The 24404-nt window shown below is 43.8% G+C and overlaps 2 protein-coding genes across 4 annotated transcripts in view; one reads left to right on the top strand and one right to left on the bottom strand.

Annotated features, from left to right (window-relative positions):
• Window positions 1-16708, top strand: part of fbxl6 (F-box and leucine-rich repeat protein 6) — a 50957-nt gene extending 34249 nt beyond the window's left edge. For both annotated transcript variants that reach the window (XM_072254252.1, XM_072254251.1), the window contains exons 6-10: window positions 1408-1515; window positions 4415-4528; window positions 7375-7606; window positions 9290-9530; window positions 12988-16708. In XM_072254252.1, coding sequence (XP_072110353.1) covers window positions 1408-1515; window positions 4415-4528; window positions 7375-7606; window positions 9290-9530; window positions 12988-13138 — 846 coding nt within the window. In that variant the 3' untranslated portion in view covers window positions 13139-16708. The remainder of the gene's footprint in view (window positions 1-1407; window positions 1516-4414; window positions 4529-7374; window positions 7607-9289; window positions 9531-12987) is intronic.
• Window positions 7549-24404, bottom strand: part of smpd5 (sphingomyelin phosphodiesterase 5) — a 51417-nt gene continuing 34561 nt past the window's right edge. Inside the window, exons 8-9 of one of the 2 annotated variants that reach the window (XR_011885524.1) lie at window positions 17326-20864; window positions 7549-7682 (exon numbers count right to left, since the gene is read on the bottom strand). Coding sequence is in view for 1 of the 2 variants with exons in the window: in XM_072254250.1 (XP_072110351.1) it covers window positions 20742-20864 (123 nt within the window). In the remaining variant the exon portion in view is untranslated. Of the gene's footprint in view, window positions 7683-17128; window positions 20865-24404 lie in introns of those variants that run through there. The other variant, XM_072254250.1, reaches the window with a different exon arrangement.

Raw genomic sequence — 24404 nt, 5'->3', positions numbered from 1 at the left:
AAAACCACATAATTATAACATATGGTTACAACAGTGCAAAGCAATACTGTAATTTGATAAAGAACAGACCATGGGCACGGTAAAAAAAAGTCTCAAAGTCTCTCGAAAGTCCCATCATCTCACGCATACGGTAGAAGGAAGAAAAACTCTTCCTGCCATGAGCTTCCAGCGCTGCAAACTTGCCGATGCAGCACCCTGGAAGCACCCGACCACAGCTGACTCTTGAGTCCATCTGAAAACTTTGAGCCTCCGACCAGCCCTCTGACACCGAGCACCATCTGTGCTGAGCGCTTCGACCCCGGTCCTGGCAACAGGCAATAGGCAAAGCTGAGGATTTGGGGCCTTCTCCTCTCGATCGCACAGTAGCAACAGCAGCAAAGCAGGCATTTCAGAAGTTTCTCCAGATGTTCCTCCATGCTTCTCACATCTGTCTCCATCAAATCAGGATTGTGCACGGTACCTATTTAACAAATATGATATCATTTCGGAGCGGCCGCGCGCGCTGCATCGTGCTGCCATCTTCTCCTCCCCATGGTGCAACGTTAGCATTCATTTCAAGAGGATTAGAATATGAAAGCAAGGATATAATGCTGAGACTTTATAAAGCACTGGTAAGGCCTCACTTGGGGTATTGTGGCAGTTTTGAGCCCCTTATCTTAGAAAGGATGTGCTGAAACCAGAGGATTCAAAGGAAGTTCATGATAATGGTTCCAGGATTGAATGGCTTGTCATATGAAGAGTGTTTGATGGCTCTGGGCCTGTATTCACAAGAATTCAGAAGAATGGGGGTGACCCCATTGAAATCTACCGAACAGTGAAAGGCCTTGATAGAGTGGATGTGTTAAGGATATTTCCGATGGTGGGAGAGTCTAAGACCAGAGAACACAGCCTCAGAATAGAGGGGTGTCTGTTTAGAATGGAGACGAGGAGGAATTTCTTCAGACGGAGTGGTGATTCTGTAGAATTCTTCGCCATAGGCAGCTCTGGAGACCAAGTCTTCATGTATATTTGAGGCAGAGTCTGATAGATTCTTGATTGGTCAACGCATGAAGGGATACGGGGAAGCAGGAGATTGATGCTGAAAGGGAAAATGGATCAGCTATGATGAAATGGTGGAGCAGACTTTATGGGCCAAATGGCCGAATTCTGTATCTATATCTTACGGTGTTATGCAAATTGTGCTATGATGAGGACAGAGTTAAATTGGGGGTCGCTGGGCACTGTGGCTCAAATGGCCAGAAGGGCATGTTCTAAGGGATGTGGAAGCCAAGACGTGAACTAAAATTGAAGTACAATTAGCCATGATCTCATTGATCTTCTGATCCTAGGTCTTACAAACGTAAAGAGGGGTTGACAGGTCCTGATTGATTGACTTTTGACTTGACGAACTCTGACCTTTCTTTGCAGGTTGACACAGCAGCAGTAGTCAGTTTTCTGGAGGCAGCAGGTTCAAACCTCAGACAGCTCTGTGTGACGTACAGCAGTCGCCTGCACACCATCTTCAATGCCATTATGGTAAGATTAACTGGTGCTCAGGGAGTGGGCAATGGGATGGAGATGCGGGATCCTATTATAATTGGGTTGTGGCATGGGAAGGGATGACCTGAGAGGACACTGGGGTCTCCTGTCTCTCCCCCCCATTTGTGACATTTACCAGGAGTGTTGCAGGTGAAGGGCCCAAAGTATTGTTGAGGTTCTCCACCACCCATTCCACAATCTCTTTGACCCACTACCATCAGGAAGTAGGTACAGGAGCATCAGGATTAGTGCTGCCATGCTGCCAGACTGGGTAACTGCTTCTTTCCTCAGGCTGAGAGACTAATGAATACCCTGCCACCACTGAGCTTTTGTCACTAGGACAGAGAGTGGTTTACTGATTACTGTTTACTTGTGCTGCATACTACAGTCATTTTAAATTATATTTTCACTTATTTATGGTAATATTTTGTATGCTGTGTGTGTGTGTTTGTGTGTGAAATGTTTTGTGGGTACACCATGGTCGCGATGCCTCAAAAAGGTGGCATCCATCATTAAAGAGCCCCATCACCCAGCATATACCCTCTTCTCATTACTACCATTAGGAAGGAGGTACAGGAGCCTTAAGAAACACACTCAGTGTTTTAGGGTCAGCTTCTTTTCCTCCACTATCAGATTTCTGAACAGTCCATGAACACTACCTCAACATTACCTATAAATATTCTTCTTATGATTTACAGTATACAGTATTTTATGTATTGCACTGTACTGCTAAGCACAAAACAAATTTCACAACATGTGTCGGTGATAATAAACCTGGTTCTAGAATACCGTATCCAACTCTGGTCACCTGCTGTTAGGAAATTTGTGAATGTTCTGTAGCGACCTCCAAGCCACACTCCATCCTGATCTGGAGATACATTACCATTCCTTCAGTGTCACTGGGTCAAAGTCCTGGACCTCCCTCCCTAACAGCAGTGTGGGTGTACTCACATCTCAGAGACTGCAACAATTCAAGAAGGCCACTCACCTCCTTGAAGGCAACCAGGGACAGGTAATTAAACGCTGGCTCAACCTGTGAAGCCCACATCCCTTCAAGATCCAAGTTCAAGTTTAATTGTAATTTATGTCTATAGCCAAACAAAACAGCATTTCTCTGGAACCTAGCTGCAAAGCATAGTACCAACAGTCACACAGCAGAAGGCACATATTGCACATAGAATTACATTATCAGTAAATCATACAGTTACACAAAAACATATATAGCCCAAGCCCCTGGGTGTCATGGCCTGTCGAATGATGGTGCATGGGATGTTGTCCTGGAGTCACGTTTCCGCAAGAACAGCCCACAGCAGTTGCACATGTCACGCAAGTGCAGCTGCAGATGAATGCAGTTCACTGAGCCAACCCTGGAGGGCAGCACTGACAGGAGGGGCCAGCCCCCAACCCAGCACAATTTCAAAGTTATTTATTATAATTTTTCATTACGAGTGCAAAGGAAAACAAAATAATTGTTACTCCAGATCTGATGCAGCATATTTTTAAAAAAAAGCATAAAACACAGATATAAATGTAAAAACAATCCTAAAAACTTATGTACAAGTTTGAGTGTTGCCAAATATATGAGCTTGTTCCTTTTATTGTTTGCACTATTTATTTATTTTTGTTATTTATATATTTTTAAATGTTTTTACACTGTACTGCTGTTCCAAACCAATAAATTTCACATCGGATAAGACTTAGGAGCAGAACTAGGCCCTTTGGCCCATCGCAGGTGCTGCGGCATTCCATCATGGCTGATTTATTATCCCTCTCAACCTCGTTCTCCTGCTTTCTCCCCATAACCTCTGAGTCAAGGCATCAAGAGCCTACCAGCCTCTGCTTTACTTAAGCCCCAACACCCCTACTGGGGCAAAGGCCACTGACAGTAGCTCGCCAGAGTCCTCTGTCCTGCCTCTTGATTTATCCTTCCTGTCCCAGGGATGGTGTCTTTAGAGCTTCTGCTGGTGTTTCAGTAGCATTGCTTTTCCCCCCACAGGATGGGTTTGCTGGCCCCATGCCCAACCCTCCTCCTTTTGCGGTCGGCTTGGGACAGTCGTGGTGGAGTTCACTTCGACTTTAAATATACCCAATTATTAGGCCTCTACAGCCATATGTGGCAATGAATTCCACAGACTCATTACCCTCTGACTAAAGAAATTCCTCCTCATCTCTGTACTAAGTAGATGTCCCTCTATATTGAGGTTGTGCCCTTAAGTCCTACACTCCCCCATTATAGGAAACGTGTTAGTGATAATAATCTGATTCTGATATATAGAATCTTATTCAAATGACTTCAGAGGAGAATTTCATTTATATGATCAGTTCAAAGTAAATTTATTATCAAAGTACATATATATATATCATCATATACGACCCTGAGATTTTCTTGCAGGCATTCACAGTAGATACAAAGAAAAAAAATAATATATATCAAAAATGTGAGATGAGAAGTCCTTGAAAGTGAGTCCATAGGTTGAAGGGACAGTTCACTATTGGCATGAGTGAAGTTATCCCCTTTGGTTCAAGAGCTTTATTGATGGTTGAGGGGTAATAACTGTTCCTGAACTTGTGGTGAAGATCCTGAGGTTCCTGTAACTCCTTCCTGATGGCAGCAGCAAGAAAAGAGCATACCCTGGATGGTAGGGGTCCCTGATGATGGATGGTGGTTCCCTGCGATAGCGCTCTGTGGAGACGTGCTCAGTGGTGGCAAGGGCTTTACCTGTGATGGACTGTCTTTGTAGAGTTACTCGGGAGGAGTTTTGATATAGGTGACATCCAAGCTTCCAATTAGCTGACTGTCACCATGTTCTGTTTGATGTCTGTACGCAGCTGGTTGGTATTTGGTCCAGTTTGCTAACAGTTTCATTCACCTAATCTGTGTGCTCCTGTCTTCTAGGCTGGCTGCTGCACTGAACTCAGACTACTGGAGGTCAACACCGAGATCAAGCAGACTAACCCCTACTTCCAGTTTTGCATTGAGATGCTACAGGCTGGCTGCCCCAAACTACAGGTACCTGGGGTGTCGAGGGTGATGGCACTGTAATGTAGCGGTTAGTGTAATGTAATTACAATGCTCGTGACTCGGGTTCAATTCCCATTGCTGTCTGGAAAGAGTTTCTGTAGCAGTGTGGGTTTCCTCCCATGTTCTAAAGACGTATGGGTTAGTGGGTTAATTAGTCACAGGAGTGTAATTGGGTGGTGTGGGCTTGTGTTAAGGTGCTTTATTTCTAAATGAAAATGAAATTACTGCCTGTCTATTGAGCTCTCTTTCAGTGCTCTTCATTCATAAAGAATACCCTTGCCTGTCCATTCACATTCCACCTGCAAAGGCTGAGGGGAGACCTATAGAAACAAAAGATTCTGCAAGTGCTAGAAATCTTGAGCAATACAAAGGATATGCTGGAGGAACTCAGCAGGTCAGGCAGCATCTATGGAGGGGAATACAAAGATAACACTTTGGCTGAGACCCCCCTCATCTGATGAAACGTTGATTATTTATTCTGCTCTGTTGATGCTGCCTGACCCTTTGAGTTCCTCCAGCATTTTGCGTGTGTTGGAAGTTACAACAATTACAAGGGGTATACAGTATATATAGGGTAGACATCCTCCCCCCGCCCCTGCATAGAAATGTCAAATACCACCAGTTCAGGAACAGTTATTAGCCCTCAACCATCAGGCTGTTGATCCAAAGGGGATAACTTCACTCGACTTCACTCACCCCATCATTGAACTATTCCCAATATCTGTGGACTCACTTTCAAGGATTCTTCACCTCATATTCTCAATATTTATTGCTTATTTATTTATGTTATTATTTATTACTATTACTTTAAAAAAAATTTTGTGTTTGTTGTCTTGTGTGCAATGTTTCATTGATTCTATCGTGTTTCCTTGTATTTACTGTGAAGTGCCTGCACGAAAATGAATCTCATGGTTGTATATGGTGACATAAATGAAATTTGATAATAAATTTACTTTGAACTTTTCTATGGCTTTAAGGGTGAGAGGGGCAATTTAAAGGAGATATATGGAGTTATATTTTTTTACTCAGATAGAGGGTGCCTGGAAGTGGCTGCCGAGGGTGGTGGGGGAAGCAGGTACGGTAGTGGTGGTTTAGACAGGCACACAAACCGGGTAAGAATGGAGAGATACTGAGCACATGCAGGCAGATAGAAGATAGACCGGTATTTCATAGTACTGGTCCTCCACCAGAAACATTTAATTGGCATCATTGGCTGTAAGGCTTGTACCCATGCTATGCTGTCCTGTGCTGTAGAAAGGCATAGAGTCACAAAGCATGGGAGCAGGCCATTCAGCCCACCATGTGGACTAGTGGGCACCCATCTGTTAGTGTCATCTTCCAACACTCGGCTCGTAGCCTGGGTAATTCAGGTGCTCAAGCCCTGCACTATGTAGAAGTCACCATCTATGTTAGCTTGTCTCTCTACGATGCTGTAAGACCATAAATAAGACTCATGAGCAGAATTAGGTAATTCGGCCCATCGAGTCTGTTCTGCCATTCATTCATGGCTGATTTATTTTCCCTCTCAAACCCAGTCTCTTGCCTTCTCCCCATAACCTTTGACAGCCTGAATAATTAAGTAACTATCAACTTCCACTTTAAATATACCCAATGACTTAACCTACATAGCCTTCTGTGGTAGTGAATCCACAGGTTGACCACACTCTGGCTGAAGAAATTCCACCTCTTCTCTGTTCTGAAGGGTCTTCCCTCTTCCCTGAGCCTGCCCTGGACCGTTCCACCTCTGGAAACATCCTCTGCACTTTCACTCCATCAAGGCCTTTCAATACGATAGGTCTCAGTGAGATCCCTCCCCTAATTATTTCAAATCCCAGCAAGTACAGGTCCAAAGTCATCAAACACTTCTTGTACATTAACTCATTCATTACTGAGATAATTCTCGTGAACCTGCTCTGGAGCCCCTCCAGTGCCAGTGCATCCTTTCTCAGATAAGGGGCCCAAAACTGACCTCAGGATTACATCCTTGCTTTTATATTCTAGTCCTCTTGAAATGAATGCTAATGTTGTATTTGCCTTCCTCACCTCTGACTCAACCTGCAAGTAAACCTTTAGGGAAACCTGCACAAGTCTCTTCACACCTTTGATTTTTCAATTTTCTCTCCAGCTAGAAAATAGTCTACACCTTTGTTCCTTCTGTCAAAGTGCATGGCCATACACTTCCCTGCCCTATATTCCATCTGCCACGTATTTGGCCATTCTCCTAATCTGTCTAGGTCCTTCTGCAGGCTCCCTGCTTCCTCAACACTACTTGCCCCTCTGCCTATCTTGGTATCGTCCACAAACTTGGCCACAAAGTGATCAATTCTGTCATATAGTTTAACATATAATATGAAAAGAAGCAGTTCTAGCACAGACCTCTGTGGAACACCACAAGTCAATGGCAGCCAACCAGAAAAGGCCCCCTTTATTCCCACTCTTTGCATCCTGCCAGTCAGCCACTGCTCTATCCATGCTACTATATTTCCTCTAACACCATTAGCAGTCTCAATGGCTCATTATGTTTAGTTTAATTTGGTATTGTGGTTGTCACAGCCATGACAGCTAAAGGGTTTGTGCCCATGCTGCGTTGTTCTACGTTGTAGAAAAGCATCAAATCACTGTGCATTGAAGGAGGCCATTCAGCCCATGTACTGATCAGGAGGGCACCCATTGTGTTACTGCCATTTTGCAGCACTTGGCTTGTGGTTTTCTATGCTAGGGTGACTCAGGTGCTCCAATCCTTTGTTACGTAGAAGTTACTGTCTGTGTTAACTTGCCTCTCTGCAGTAAACCAGCCACTGCCAGCCCTTAACCAATTGTGTCATTTGGCGCAGGTTCTGAGACTGCTGAATCTGACCTGGTTCCCAAGGGCTTGCACAATGGTCGTTTCCCCTGAGGTTGGCTTCTCTGAGCTGGAGGAGCTGTGCCTGGCCACCTCGTCCTTCTCGCTGGTCACAGATGAGGTTCTGGTAAAGCTGCTGCACCTGTCGACCAAGCTGCGGACCTTGGACCTCCGAGGTTGCTATCGGATCACATCGGGGTCACTACAGCTTCTGCCCTGCCAAGGTAAGGAGAACTGTCTCTCTCTCTCCTCATCCTCTGTTTGATTCCTCTCTGAGGATTTGTGTGTCATGAGAGACTTCTATAAAAATGTAAGAAACAATTATTTGGTCTCAAATATGTCAAACCGTCACTGAGTGCACTGAGGTAAAACAATAACAGTTCAGCATAAAGAGTCATGGTTCCAGAACACATTCCACACTATCAGGAAAGCTCACCGACTTTCTGAGGAGGCTGACGAGAGCTGCAGTATGCACATCTATACTCACGTCATTCTCCAGATGCATCATTGCGTGGTGTGGAAACTGCACTGCTGCAGGCAGAAGGGTTCTGCAACCAGTAGTCAAAACTGCCCAGCGCATCACTGGCACTATCAAGGGCATGTATATAGAAAGGGTTAGTAACTTCATGAAGGCTCCCACCCACCCTGCTCATGGACTGTTTGTCCCACTCCCATCAGGGACAAAGCTACGCAGCATCCACGCCAGGACCACTAAACTCAAAAACAGTTACTTTCCCCAAGCAGTAAAGCCGATCAACACCTCCACTCACCAATCCACCCCTCCACACCCCCCAATCACCACTACTTTATCATATCCTGTCACTCACCTTGTTTACAGACAGTCCTGTGTCTGGCATAATTTTATGGGCATGCATTTAATCTATGTATTTATATTTATTGTGGTTTTTTTATTATTGTGTTCTTTATCTTAGAGTTTTTTTTATGTGTGTAATGGAAATGATATTAAACAATCTGGAATCTTGAAAAGCTACAGGGAAAAGCAGGTAAACAATAAAGCCAAGAAATCACAACGAGGTAGATTGTGAGGTCAATTGTCTATATCTTATTGTACAAGGGAGTCCATTCAGGACAGTGGGATAGAAGCTGTCCTTGAGCCTATTGGTATGTGCTTTCAGGCTAGTGGAAGAGGGGAGAAGAGGGAATGCCTGGAGTGGGTGGTGTCTTTCATTATGCTGGCAGCAAGAAGTGTGGACAGAGTCCACGGAAGGGAGGCTGCTTTCCATGATATGCTCAGCTGTATCCACAACTCTCTGCACTTTCTTGCAGCCATGGACTCAAGACAGCTTCTACCCTGCAGTATTAAGACTATTAAATGGTTGCATAGTGCGATAAGATGAACTCTTGACCTCACAATCTATTTCGTTATGGTCTTGCACCTTATTGCCTAGCTGCACTGCACTTCCTCTAAATGCAAGACTTATTCTGCATTCTGTTGCTGCTTTCTATTGTTCTCCCTCAAGGCACTGTGTAACTAAATGATCTGCATGAACAGGAGACAAGCTTTCACTGTACCTCAGTACATGTGGTAATAATAAACCAATTCCAGTACAGGTTGGGAGAGGAAACATATGGAAAGTTGGATCTTGCTGAATGGTGGAACAGACTTGAAGGGCCGAATGGCCTATCCCTGACAATCTTATAGTATCTGAAGCTAACGAGCCAAAGAGATTTCTTATGAAGCTCAGCAGGTCAGGCAGCACGTATGGAAAGGAGTCAACAGTCAACGTTTTGGGCCAAGACCCTTCCCGAAATGTTGACTATTCCTCTCCTTAGATGCTGCTTGACCTGCTGAGTTCCTCCAGCATACTGTGTTTGTTGCGCTGGGTTTCCAGCATCTATAAAACCTCGTGGGTTCTTACGAAGCTGTCTGCTTGCTCCATCACCAGACCTCTCGCGGTTGTTCCTGGGGCTATACTGCAGCACCACCACACTACTGCTGGCTAAGCAGGGCTCACAGCAAATAGCTCTGAAGTGGAGACACTCTTTGGAGGAGCTGGACATCACTGGTCAGTGCTACAAAGAGAAGGACCTTGAGCTGGCCATGGGGATCCTGGCAGGGACTGAGGGCAATGTCATCCTGCGCTCTCTCAACCTGGCTGGGACAAAAGTCACCCTGGATGCTATCAGGTACTCATCAGTGTGATACTCACCCTTGCTATATTGTGGAGCTGAAGTGTGAACAGACCAATTAATATCACATAGACTACAGAACACCACAGCACACTACAGGCCCTTCAGCCCATGATGTGGTGTGGCTTTTTAATGTGCTTTTTAAGATCAATCTAATCCTTCCATATAGCCCTCCATTTTTAAACATAGAACATAGAAGAGTACAACACCGGAAAAGGCACTTCAGCCCACAATGTTTTGCCGAACCAGCTAAAAAAAAAAATCAAAAACGCCCAAACACTAATCCCTCCTACCTACACCATGTCCTATCCCTCCATCTTCCTCGTATCCCATGTGCCTATCCAAACATCTCTTAGAAGTCTCTAATGTATTTGCTTCTGCCACCATACCAGGCAGCACATTCCAGGCATCTACCACTCTGAGTAAAAAATCTTACCCCTCACATCCGGTTTGAACCTACCCCCCTCACCTTCAAGGCATGTCCTCTAGTATTAGACATTTCAATTCTGAGAAACAGATGCTCTCTTTCTACTCTATTTAAGTCTCTTATAATCTTATAAACTTCTATCAGATCTCCTCTCAGCCTCTGCCGCTCCAGAGAAAACAACCCAAGTTTATCCAGCCTCTCAAGATAGCACATGCCCTCTAAACCAGGCAACATCCTGGTAAACATCGTCTACACCCTTTCCAAAGCCTCAACATCCTTCCTATAGTGGGGCGAACAGAATTGTACGTAATACTCCATGTGGCCTATCCAGAGTTTTATAAAGTTACAACATAACCTCTTGACTTTTGAACTCAGTGCCTTGACTAATAGAAGCAAGCGTTCCATAAGCTGCCTTAACCACCGTAATTGGTCTGTGTAGCTTAATTCTATATTCTCACTGTGTAGGACCTGTTCCCCCTTTCTGCCAATGTAATTGGTGCCATTATGCTCTGGCTGTTCACCCTCCCCATTGAGAATATCCTGCAGATGCTCTGATATGTACTGGACCCTAGCACCCGGGAGGCAGCACACCATCTTGGTGTTTCTTTTGAAGCCACAGAATCTCCTTTCTGTCCCCCTAACTATTGAGTCCGCTGTAACTACTGCACTGCCTGACTTGACACTTCCCTGTTAAGCCTCAGAGCCGGCCACACACCCACCAGCCTGGCTGCTGCTGCTGCATGTGTCTTTCCCCCACCCCCACCCCCTTGCAGTATCCAAATAGGTATACTTGTTGCCGAGGGCAATGCCCACAGGGAATCTCTGCACAAACTTCTTAATCCTCTTACTCCTCATGATGGTTACCCATCTACTGTCCGAAGACTGTACTCTGAGTGTGACTACCTCTTCAAGAGTCTCATCTGTAATATCTTCAGCCTCCCAAATCATCCCAAGAACATCTAACTCCCGATCCAGCTCTTTGGCCCAGTCAGTTAGGCACTGAAGTTGGGTGCACTTCTTGTAGGTGTAGTCATCAGGGAAACTGTCAGATATCCTGAATACCCACATCTAACAGGAGAAGCATTGCATCCTGACTCCTCTATACTAAAGAAAAGGCTATCTCTTCTTATCTGTGCCTCCGCCTGTGTACGCCAAAAACTGTTAAGCCAAAGCCTTCTTATCACTGGCATACTGGCATTTCTGCTTGACCCTTGATTTTATTTGCAGCTGAGTTTTGGCCTCTGACACCAACACTTACCACGGCTGCGCTGCCAAGAAAGACTGGCCTTACCCGAATCGGCTCTTTTTTATACTCTTTTTCTCTCTCTCTCTCCTGACTTCTGTAGGGCTCTGACACCGACACTCACACTCAATGCGCCTGAGCCACCAAAATTTTTTTTCTTTCATTCATGTGGCTATCTTAGAGGCTCTTAAATTCCCAAATGTATCTGCCTCTACCATCACCCCACCACCCCTGGCAGTGTACTCCATGCACCTACCACTCTGTTTTAAAAAAAAAACTTAGCTCTGACATTCCCCAATACTTTTCTCTGATCACCTTAAAATTATGCCTCCTCACATTAGCCATGTCCACCCTGGGAAAGAGTCTCTGGCTGTCCACTCGATCTACATCTCGTATCATCTGGTACACTTTTATTAGGTCACTTCTCATCCTCATTTGCTCCAAGCTCGCTGAACCTTGCCTCGTGTGACATGCTCTCTAATCTAGACAGTATCCTGGTAAATCTCCTCTGCATCCTCTTTAAAGCTTCCACATCCTTCCTATACTGAGGCACCCAGAACTGAACACAATACTCTCAAGTGTGGTCTAATCAAAGTTCTAAGTAAATTTATTATCAAAGTACATATATATACCATATATAACCCTCAGATTCATTCTCAGTAAATCCAATAACCATAATAGATTCAATTAAAGACCACACCAACAGGATGGACAAACAGTGTTTAAAAGGCAAATACAAAAAGGAAATAATAATAAATATCGAGAACATGAGATGAAGAGTCCTTGAAAGTGAGTCATAAGTTATGGAAACAGGTCAGTGTTGGGGTGAGTGAAGTTATCTCCTCTGGTTCAAGAGCCTGATGGTTGAGGGGCAGTAACTGTTTCCGAACCTGGTGGAGTGAGTCCTGAGACTCCTGTACCACGTTCCTGATGACAGCAGTGAGAACAGAGCATGGCCTGGGTGGCAGCAGTCCTTGATGGGTACTGCTTTCCTGCAACAGCGCTCTGTGTAGATGTACTCAGTGGTTGGGAGGGCCATACCCCTGATGGACTGGGGCATATCCACTATTTACTGTGGGATTTTCCACGCAAGGGCGTTCCATACCAGCCTGTGATGCAGCCAGTCAATATACTCTCCACTGCACGTCTATGCCAAATGTTTGCAAACTTCTAAGTGGAGGTACTGCCGTGCTTTCTATGTAATGGCATTTACATACTACTTTTAATGAGATCTCCCCTCATTCTTCTAATCTCCAGCTAGTACAGCCATCAAACACTCCCAATACATTAATCCTTTCATTTCCAGGATCATTCTCCTAAACCTCCGTTGGACCCTCTTCAGTGCCAGCACATCCTTTCTTAGATAAGAGGCCTAAAACTGCTCACAATACTCCAAGTGCAGTCTGACCAATGCCTTATAAACCTCAGCATTACATCCTTGCTTTTTATATTCTAGACCTCTCCTAATGAATGTTAACATTGCATTTGCCTTCTTTATGGTCTTTGGATATTTCGCTATACATGTGACAAATAAAGTTAATCTTTTCTTAACTCAGTTCAAAGGTCAAGTTTAATGTCAGAGAAATGTATACAGTATACATCCTGAAATGCTTTTTCATCATAAAAGCATTCAGTCTAATTATATCTTCCTTTCCATGCAGAATCTTTGAAAGCAGAGCCTGCCTTTAGTAGCTGTTCATTACTGCAGTTCTCTCAGGAAATTTTTGTTCGTTGCTTTAGGTCTGTGGAGAGAGGTTTGATTTTTCTTTTTCTCTGTTCTCCAGGGTGGTGGTGAGCAACTGCTCACAACTCAGCTACCTGAACCTCACATCCTGTCGCTGTCTGCCCCGGGGCCTAAAGCGCATCTACCGAGGCCAGGATGAGATCAGCCAGTTCATCAACCGCCTGCTGAGCCGCAGTGTGGGAGAGCAGTAACCCACTGGGGACCACAGGCCGCGGGGGGAGGCTGACAGCTAAACGCTCTGCTCATGAGACACCAGGAACAGCTGCAGCCCAATGGTAGAAACAAAGGGCAGTGTAATAGGCTTGCTTTCGTAAAGCTTTTATGTCTGGCTCCTTCCTTAAAGTTCAAAGCACAATCAATAAATAAAGCAAAAAAATATATCAACTGCACTGTGCTGGGGCCTGGGACTGCTGAGATGTATTGTAGGTCAGCTAACGCATCGTACAGATTGGAACTGATCTGGGCTGTGGTCTGCAGCATTTATTGTTCCAAACTGAGCCTGGGCTGAAGTCAGTTTGCTGCAAAATACTCAGAAGAGTTACTGATTCCTGATCTACATCTTGAGCAGACCACAGAATGTGCTCTGAGCCTGCAGTTTGAAGGTGCCTTGTGAGGGAGCTGGGCAGACGTTGCATGCAGATGCAATTCATAAAGGAAGCTTGGGCAAGTCGGATATTAAGGGGAACAGGTTTGGGCAGTTGAGGGTTTCCTGAGGCAATACGTGATCACGAACTGCAGCGTGATGGTGAGAGGTGAACTCCCGCTCTTAGATCAGGGAACTGGTTCACGCTCCATCAGTCACTAAATGTAAACTAAGCCTTGACTGTGGAGAGTAGCCACCTGTATATAGTTATAAACAGTTTGGTCTAGGCACTAGAGGAGATAAAAAATCTATTGCCTTAAGGTTATTCCATTTCCTTTACATTCCCCCGACCCCAGCATCATGCAGTGTTGCAGTCCACTGTCCAAGGTGCTCTGATGGTTTTCGAGGTTGTGCCTTAGCTGGGTGGGTCTTTTAATTTACTTCCTCGTAAGGAACTTGTTGGTTGCTCTTTTTCTTGGAGCATGCCCGTAATTGCTCACTTATTGGTGTTTGTTTTTTAAGATAGTCTGTGTGGTGCCACATGATGCAGTTTCTTACTTCCTGGCGTTGTGTAGAACTTGCCCCACTGTCTTCTCGTTGATATACTGATTAAGGACCTAGTCAAAGGAACTGGTTCCAAATGTCCTAATGGTTGAGTATTGGGATTCACTATTAATGTTCAGTGAAATAACATAGAAAAGCACAGCACAGCACAGGACAGGCCTTTCAGCCCACAACCTATCAGCCTACACAGCCCTTTATTTTCTATCATCCCTGTGCTTACCTAAGGGACTCTTAAATATCCCTAGTGTATCTGTCTCTTCTACCAACCCTGGTCGGGCATTCCACGGACCTACCACTCTGTTTAAAAAAAAAACACAAACAAACAAACAATCTCTGACATCCCCCTATACTTTCCTCCAGTCACCTTAAAATTAAGCCCCCTTATATTTGCCATTTCTGCCTGACCTTTCTCTCAATGCCTTTAGCATCCTGTACACCTCCAGCAAGTTACTTCTCATCCTCCCTCATACCAAAGAGAAAAGCCCTACCTCATTCAACCTATCCTCATTAGACATGCTCTCTGATCCAGGCAGCATCTCTTCTGTTTTCTATCTAAAAACTCCACATCCTTTTCAGGCAACCAGAACTGAGCACAATACACAATAAGCAGGATTTTATAGAGCTGCAACATTACATCGCAGCTCTTGAACTCAATCCTCCAAGAAAGGCCAACACACCATATGCCTTTTAATTCAACCCTATCAACTTGTGAGGCAACTTTGAGGGATCTATGGACATTGACCACAAGATCCGTGTTGAGGGAATCTGTAACACTGCTAAGACTCTTACCATTAATCCTGTACTCTGCCTTCAAGTTCAACCTTCCAAAGTGAATCACTTCACACTTTTCTGGATTGAACTCCCATCTCCAAAATTACAATATTGGAAATCTTTGATGCCAGTGTTGGATGTATCTGTATTTGTATTATATCCATGACTAATGGCCCCAAGCCCAGCAGAAAACCTTGGAAGATGGCTCCAGCAGGAATCCTACATATTCTGGGGCTCCTTGCATACATGACAGGGACTTTTCATCAGCTAACATTGAGGGTCCAGAAACACACTTGGTTGTTGCTCAGGCCAGCCTATTTTAAAACCATTGTAATTATCACTGTAACTGAGTCGATGTCAGCTTATTGCCCCCGCTCATTTGGAATATAGGCAGTTCCCATGTAACCATCTTTCCCTCACCAAAATCTAGAGGGAAAGGTTTAAGGTGAGGGGAAAGATTTCAGTAACCTGAGAGGTGACTTCTTCACCGGGGTTGGTAAGTATATGGAATGAGGTGCCAGAGGAAGTAGGTATATTAACATTTGGATAAATGTATGGATTGGAATTGTTTGGAGCAAGTGTACCCATCCTAGGGTCCATGGACCCCTTGGTTACTGGGTAGGGGATCCATAGCATAATAACGGTTGGGAACTCTTGGTTTAGAAGGGTGTGGGCTAAACATTGGCAAATGGAACTAGCTTGGTGTGGACACGGATTGAAGGGCCTGGTTCTGTGCTGAATTACTCTTAAGAGAAACTGACAGTGCATACAATGATCTCGCTTGTATGTATGAAGTAGGAATGTGCATTGTGAAATGTGATATTTCTGCACACTGGTACCAGCTCTTTGGTTTTTGACTCGGGGCTATTACTAATAACCTTGTAAAATGCTCGTTTTTTTTTTAAACCCTGTTATTGCATGGAATGGTTGTAAAGTGCAGTCACGGTAATCGGTCAAAGGGTAGCCTACCCAAGGTCCCACTAGAGGCAGTGCATTTTGTTCAGTCTAGGGGGTGATGAGCAGGTCGCTTGCATTTGTTCTGCTCATTCAAGATCTTCAGGCCCTGTACCATTCAGCCTCTACCCCCTTTGTGCTGTACAGGTACTGTCCTCCACAGGTGCAACTGGTCACCTGGTCTGGGCCAGAGACCTGCTTTAACCAGGAGCTCCTTCCTTTTTGATGAGTACATATTGAGAAACTGATGATTGCCTTTCTGTGTTGTGAAAGGGAAAGCATTGGCCTTTGCTGTGGTGCTTAAATCATGGTTTATTACAAAAAATGTGAATTTTTAACTATTGTGATGAAATGTTTGGGGGCTTTTGCCAGCTTTCGGTCTCAGGAAAAGGTGCCTTTTCTCAGCTGGGCCACAGCCTTTCAGCATGGGGAGAAGTTGGATTCTCACTGCAGCTGTTGAGCTTGGCCAAGTCAGACATGTGGGTCTTTCCACCGATCTCCGTGCCCCAGCCTTCTATTGAAGGCAGGAGAGTCCAGCTGAAGCTCTTCCCACTCCTGCTCTAGCAACCCAGTCCTTTACTTGGTGGTCGTGTTCTACTGGTCAGTGTTTAATAGCAGGAGGTATAATCCCAGCAAGTAGTTTTCTACTCTGCTGGGGTGTCACGGGAAGCAACAACTCATCGGCAACTAATAAAAAAGTGCGTGGTGCTTTAACAAGCTGGCAAATGCTTTTATGTTATGAAAATATTTTTGGAATCTTAGTGGTCATAAACTACTGCTATATGCAAGTGTGGACATGCAATAAAATATTTGTTAAAGCCAATGTTTATTCTTTTTGCTGTTGCAAATGAGTATTGTGACCATAAATGATATTATAAAAGATTTAATGAGCAAATTTGTGTGATGTCATTTTGTTTATGACAATGGATCCTTAAGATTGTCACAGCTGGTGGGGAGGCTCCCAATGGCGTAAATCTCAAATAGCCTCTGACATTCAAATCCAGCGCCTGGCCTTCACGCGTGGAGGAAGGGCCTTAAAACCAATCACTTCAGGCAGATGGGACTTGTCAGCTGTGGTTGACATCTATCTAAGAGGAAAACACTGATCTCAAACCTCAAGCTTCAGGAGTAAACACTGGTGCCAAACTGTATCAGTCACTGCCGTTCCCTTAATGGTACATACCTGTACATCTGGGTATATAACTAGGTGCCACCATTCTTCATTACTCTCCTAACAAAGGCCTTCATACCCATTGCAACATTCATGCACCTGTTAGCTCTTAAATTTGTGTTTCAAGCTACTCAGGGTCCATGGATATTCCAGCCTGTTTAATAAATACACTGCTTTTTAGTTTTGTGCACCAAAGTAAGTATTTTATCGCACCTGCCATATTCTCAAAGTATATTATCATCAATATATATGTTAGCACTTAATACCTTGAGATTCATTTTCTTGTAAGCATTTATGGGAAAATAAACAATAGAATTTACAAAAAAATACATCACCATCATCAGGTGCCATGCCCAGTTTGAGTTTTAACTGCCATGGTCCACACACTCCTGTTTTGGGTCAAGTGGATCAATTCATTGGGATTCATTTCCAGTTCTCTGGCTGCTGTCTCCATCATCATTTGTCTTTGTCTTCCTCTTGCTTTCTTCCCTTCAATTTTTCCCATAATTATTGTGCATTCTAACTCCTCTTTCCTAATCACATGTCCAATGAAGTTACGTTGCCTTTTCATGATCTCATACATTATTTCTCTTTTTGAGTTTGCTCTGTTCATGACATCCTCAGATATTCATTTTGTCCATGATATTCTTTGCATCCTCCTCAAAAACCACATCTCTGCTGCTACAATTTGTTTCCACATGTTACTAGATATTGTCTAATATTCTGAGCCATATAACGTAACTGGATAAATGTAACATTGCAGTACGCTGAGGCGGGTTTGTCATGACTAATTTAGTATTGGTCAGTATACTCTTCATTCTTATAAAGGTGTCTTTTGCCATCCCTATTCTTCTTTCGATGTCCAAGTCGCACCTGCCATCTGATGTCACCCAGCTTCCTAAGTAGCAAAAGTTCTGTACTTGTTTTATGTCTTCCCTGTTTATTCTCAGCCTGCAGATAGGATTCTCCTTTTTGGATATCACTATACATTCTGTCTTTTTGCAATTAATAGACCCATTTTTGCACTTCCTTCAACAATTATATCAAATAAGTTTTGTAGTTCTTCCTCCATACTTGCAATTAACAGTGTCATCTGCACATCTCACATACAGTGCCTATAAAAAGTATTTGCATCCCCCCCCCCCCAAAGTTTTCATGTTTTATTGTTTTACAACATTGAGTGGATTTAATTTGGCTTTTTTAACACTGATCAACAGAGGAATGCTCTTTCGTGTCAAAGAGAAAACAGCACTACAAAGTGATCTAAATTAATTACCCTAATTATTTTTTATAGGTACTAAACAGACAACCCATGTGCAAAAGACAAACTGCAAATAAATACACAACATGAATTGTTAAAAAATCCTTGAAAATAAGTGTCGGTTGTGGAATCAATTCAGAGTTGTGATGAGTTAAGTTATCCGCACTGGTGTAGGGTAATAAGTGTTTCTGAGCCTGGTGGTGAGGGAGGTAAGGCTCCTGTACCTCCTGGATGGTTGGTTTTGCTGTGATAGACCAGTTCAATTAGTTCCATATCCCCATGATGTCTTGCATTCTCCTCTCCACTTATAATGACATGTCAATTTGTCTGATCAGAAAACTTAGGAACATGACAATTGATCTGAGTAGATTAAAGGGTCAGCACAAGACTGTGGGCTGAAGGGCCTGTACAGTGCTGTTATGTTCTATTATGCTAAAGGTTACCACCATAGCTGCCCACCCAGGAAGTTTCCAGTGTTTCTATTTTGATTCGATTAGTGAATATGAAATTAAAGCACATCAAAGCAACAAACAGAAATGGTGTCTCTCACCACTGGGCGGCACACTTTAGAACAGAAACCATAGAACAGCACAGCAGAGGAACAGACCACAAAGCCAAATTAAACTAAATCTCTTCCACTTGTGCACAAATCATATCCCTCCATTTCCTGTATATTTGTGTTAGCAGTCTCAACACCACAACCCTGGTACCCACCAATTTTTGTGTTTTAAGATGTGTGGGGCAAGTTTTTAAGTTTCTCCCCCATTTCAACTCAAACACATTTCCTCTAGTACTTAACATTCCTTCCATGAGTAAAAGATTCTGACTACCTACTCCATGTTTCTTAATTTTATAAACTTGCATCAAGTCACTCCTTAGCCTCTGACATTCCAGAGGAAACAACACGTTTGTCAAACCTCTCATACTCTCCAATTCACACAGCATCCTAGTAAACTACTTCCACGCCCTTTCTTTCTAAAGCTCTCATTCCATCATTACAGGATGGTTCCATCCTGTAATGAGGCAACCAGAATTGCACAATACTAAGCAAACTTTTACACCAGAAGACATAGGAGCAGAATTAGGCCATTCCATTGACTCAGCTCTGCCATTCCATGATGGCTGATTTATTATCCCTCTCAACCCCATTCTCCTGTCTTCTCCCTGTAACCTTTGACGCCCTAACTAATCAAGAACCTATCAATCTTCACTTCTGTGGCAGTGGCAAAAGAAATTCCTCCTCATCTGTTTTAAAGTGATGAGCTTGTACACCTGCACCATGATTTCCTCTTATACTCAGTGTTCCAACTAGTGAAGGCAAGCATGCAATATCCCTTTACCATCCTATCTACTTGCATGATCACTTTCAGGGAGTCTTGCGTTTGACCAAAGGTCCCTGTGTATATCAATGCTGGTGCTAACTATACACTTTCCCCTTACATTTGATCTTCCACATTTGCCCAGATTAAGTTCCACTTGCCATTTCTCCACTGTAACAGATCTATCTTCTACTGTATCCTTTCGACAACATACACTATCCACCGCTCCAATCTTTGTGTTGTCTGTAAAATAACTCATCCACCCATCTACATTTTTATCCAGAGCAACACAAAGCACAATGCTGGAGGAACTCAGCAGGTCAGAGAGCATCTACAGAGGGGAATACAACAGCCTGAGACCATCCATTGAGACTGGAAAGGAAGTGGGGAATGAGTACAAGCTGGCAAGTAATAGGAAAGTCCAGGTGAGTGTGTGGGGATAGGGATGAAGTAAGGAATTGAACAGGAGAGAAGAGTGGACCACTGGAGAAAAGGAAAAGGAGGTGCACCAGAGGAAGGGAATGTATTGAACGTGTATATAGAAAAAAACCATAATCTATCTCAGTGCTGAGAGTGTGTCAGACCAATTGGAATACATTTCTACAAATTTCCTCAACCTTCATTTATTCATTATAAAAACATTGGTGAGGGGTGTGATGACCGATAAGTCCAATATAATGGAACCCGAAATGTATCCCCAAATCGGCAAGATTCCTTGGAGGCAGTTCAAATGTGGGTCCGAATGTCGAGTTCTTTTGCTTGCAAACGTAAAATGGATCCGACAGAAATCTCACACTGAAGGAACTGGACAGACGGCAGCACAGAACTGACTTGTTTGGCAATAGATTTGTAACCACTGCATGGAACTGTTGGAAAAGCAAAAGACAGTTCTGGATTTCGAGTTAAGTTCTCGATTTGCTCGATTTGGGAGAGAGGAGGGGAGTTAATGGGGGAGTTAATGATGGACCCAATTTTCAGGTCACTGGTCCAAATGTTCAAAGCGCTCATACTCCAGCATCACTATCTTAATATCATGTAAACATACATCTCCAGTACGGTCAGAATCAAAGTGTCATGATTTACATATTTAAAAATACCATTTTTAAAAGATAGTTTTGTATCTCTCTCGAAGCTTTTGGCACTTATTGGGCGGTGGGGTAGTTTAGGAGTGTCAAAGTTCATCGCAATTCTCGTTGCCATCCTCTGCTGTCATGGAAATGAAGAGTCTCATTCCGATTGGAAGGTGGTCTGTCAACCCAGCCAGCTGGGTAATAAAAGTAAATTCCTCCACTTCCTGTCAAAACAAATAAATTAACTCAATTACAGATCAGCATAAATAAGTCAGAATCAGTGCCTCAATAATAAAGGAACGGATTTCATTACTTAGGATAATTCAGACAATAGTCATTGAATGGTCCCCAATATATTAAGATGGTCCCTTGACCTCACAGTCTACCTCGTTATGATCTTGTACCTTATAGACTACCAGCACTGCACTTTCTCTGTAGCTGTCATAGAGTCACAGTAATACAGAATGGAGAATGGCCTTTACACAGCATCCTCCCCGCCTGTGTTTGACCTGTGATTAACAAGGGAAGTCAAAGACAGCAGTGAAGCAAAAGAGAGGGCACATCATATTGTAAAAATAGAAACATATATAAGGAGTTTCTTTTATGTTACTGCGTAGGCTAATTAAAATAGCTTCTTTGTTATGTTAACTGCTGAGAAAGTTCCCTTGCTAGCAGCTTGTTTGGGTTATATTATTGATGAGAGAGATAACGAACCAATTGGGATAGATGTTATTCTTTCTTGTGTGTCTGTAAGCTATTGTGATGCGCGGGTTTTTGGGGAGAAGGTGAGGAGGGAGCGAGAGAGATAGATATGCTGTGAGCTGGCCGACGGGGCGGACCCCAAGCTGGAGTCCGAGGTCCAGGGTCTTCAGCGAGGAGAGGAGACGAAGACAGACTCGTGTGGAGCGACTGGTCGACCACCATGGTTGGTCCCAGGCGGCGGGTCGAGGTGGTCAGAGGGGATCAAATGTTGAGAAGAGGACTGTTACTAGAGCTCCAACTGTTTGTGCACGAAGAGGTTGAACTTTGATAAGTTTGGTGCCTTTTACTTTCCTTTTATATTTTATCTCTATTAATTATATAATTCCAGTAATATCTATAAATTGCAATCATTTAATCGTATTTGGTGTATTGTCTGTTATTTGGCAGGGTGGGGTACAATCACACAGCATCCACACAAACTTGATTACCCAGTTTGGCGGGGCCAAAGGCTGCTTCCCAGAGACGGCAGTGAGGCAGTGAGTTGAGCGAGCCTGAGGCTTACCGGGGGGGGGGGGGGGGGAGGGGGCCACACATAGAAAATCTATACAGGCCCTTCTGCCCATAATGCTGTGCTGAACATGTACTTACTTTAGAAATTACCTAGGGTTACCCATAGCCCTCTAATTTTCCAAGCTCCATGTACCTATCCAGGAGTCTCTTAAAAGGCCCTATCGTATCTGCCTTCACCACCGTTGACAGCAGCCCATTCCACGCACTCACTGCTCTCTGTGTAAAAAACTTACCCTGATATCCCCTCCGTACCTACTTCCAAGCACCTTGAAACTGTGCCCTCTCATGTTAGCCATTTCAGTCCTGGGGAAAAAGCCTCTGACTACCCACACAATCAATGCCTCTCATCATCTTATACACCTCCAACAGGTCACCTCTCATCCTCTTGTCACTCCAAGGAGAAAAGGCCAAGTTCACTCAACCTATCCTCAGAAGGCATGCGCCCCAATCCAGCCAACATCCTCTGCACCCTTTCTATGGTTTCCACATCCTTCCTATAGTGAGATGACCAGAACTAGCACAGTACTCCAAGTGAGGTCTGACCAGGGTCCTATATAGCTGTAATATTACTTCCCGTCTCTTGAACTCAATCCCACAGTCGATGAACACCAATACGCCATATGGCTTCTTAACCACAGAGTCAACCTGCGCAGCAGCTTTGAATGTCCTATGGACTCATACCCTCATACCCCAAGATCCCTCTGATCCTCCACACTGTCAAGAGTCTTACCATTAATACTATATTCTGCCATCATATCTGACCTACCAAAATGAACCACCTCACACTTATCTGGGTTGAACTCCATCTGCCACCTCTCAGTCCAGTTTTGCATCCGATCAATATCCTGCTGTAACCTCTGACAGCCCTCCACACTATCCACAACACCCCCAACCTTTGTGTTATCAGCAAATTTACTAACCCATCTCTCCACTTCCTCATCCAGGTCATTTATAAAAAAATCACAAAGAATAGGGGTCCCAGAACAGATCCCTGAGGCACACACACCACTGGTCATTGACCTCCATGCACCCATCTATAACCACTCTTTGCCTTCTGTTGGCAAGCCAATTCTTGATCCACAAAGCAAGGTCCCCTTGGATCCCATGCCTCCTTACTTTCTCAATAAGCCTTGCATGGGGTACCTTGTCAAATGCCTGCCTGAAATCCATATACACTACATCTACTGCTCTATCTTCATCAATGTGTTTAGTCACATCCTCAAAAAACTTCAATCAGGCTGATAAAGCACGACCTGCCTTTCACAAAGCCATGCTGACTATTCCTAAGCATATTATGCCTCTCCAGATGTTCATAAATCCTGCCTCTCAAGATCTTCTTCATCAACTTACCAACCACTGAAGTAAGACTCACTGGTCTAACATTTCCTGGGCTATCTCTACTCCCCTTCTTGAATAAGGGAACAACATCTGCAACCCTCCAATCCTCCAGAACCTCTCCCGTCCCCATTGATGATGCAAAGATCATTTCCAGAGGTGCAGCAATCTCCTCCCTCGTCTCCCACAGTAGCCTGGGGTATATCACATCCGGTCTAGGTGACTTATCCAACTTGATGCTTTCTAAAAGCTCCAGCACATCATCATCATCATCATTATCAGGTGCCATGACCAGTTTGAGCTTTGACTGCCATGGCCCACATACTGTTGTCTCAGGTCAAGTGGATCAATTCATTGGTATTCATTTCCAGTTCTCTGGCTGCTGTCTCCGTCATTGTTTGTCTTTGTCTTCCTCTTGCTTTCTTCCCTTCAATCTTTCCCATAATTATCGTGCATTCTAACTCCTCTTTCCTAATCACATGTCCAATGAAGTTACATTGCCTTTTCATAATCTCATACATTATTTCTCTTTTTGTACTTGCTCTGTTCATGACATCCTCATTAGATATTCGTTTCGTCTATGATATCTTTGCATCCTCCAGCACATCCTCTTTCTTAACGTCTATATGCTCAAGCTTTTCAGTCCGCTGCAAGTCAACCCTACAATCGCCAAGGCCCTTCTCCGTAGTGAATACTGAAGCTATTTATTCATTAAGTACCTCTGCTACCTCCTCCAGTTCCATACACACTTTTCTATTGTCACTCTTGATTGGTCCTATTCTCTCATGTCTTATCCTTTTGCTCTTCACAGACTAGTAGAATGCCTTGGAGTTTTCCTTAATCCTGCTCACCAAGGCCTTCTCATGGCCCTTTCTGGCTCTCCTAATTTCGTTTTTAAGCTCCTTCCTGCTAGCCTTATAATCTTCTAGATCTCTATCATTACCTAGTTTTATTGAACTTTTGGTAAGTGTTTCTATTCCTCTTGACTAGATTTTCAACAGCATTTGTAAACCATGGTTCTTGTACCCTGCCATTCTTTCCCTGTCTCACTGGAATGTACCTATGCAGAATGCCACGCAAATATCCCCCAAACATTCTTCACATTTCTGCCGTATGTTTCCCTGAGAATATCTATTCCCAATTTATGCTTCCAAGTT

Source organism: Mobula birostris, chromosome 3 (assembly GCF_030028105.1).
Source record: "Mobula birostris isolate sMobBir1 chromosome 3, sMobBir1.hap1, whole genome shotgun sequence".
Lineage (NCBI taxonomy): Eukaryota > Metazoa > Chordata > Chondrichthyes > Myliobatiformes > Myliobatidae > Mobula > Mobula birostris.
This window is presented reverse-complemented; position numbering and strand designations above follow the sequence as displayed.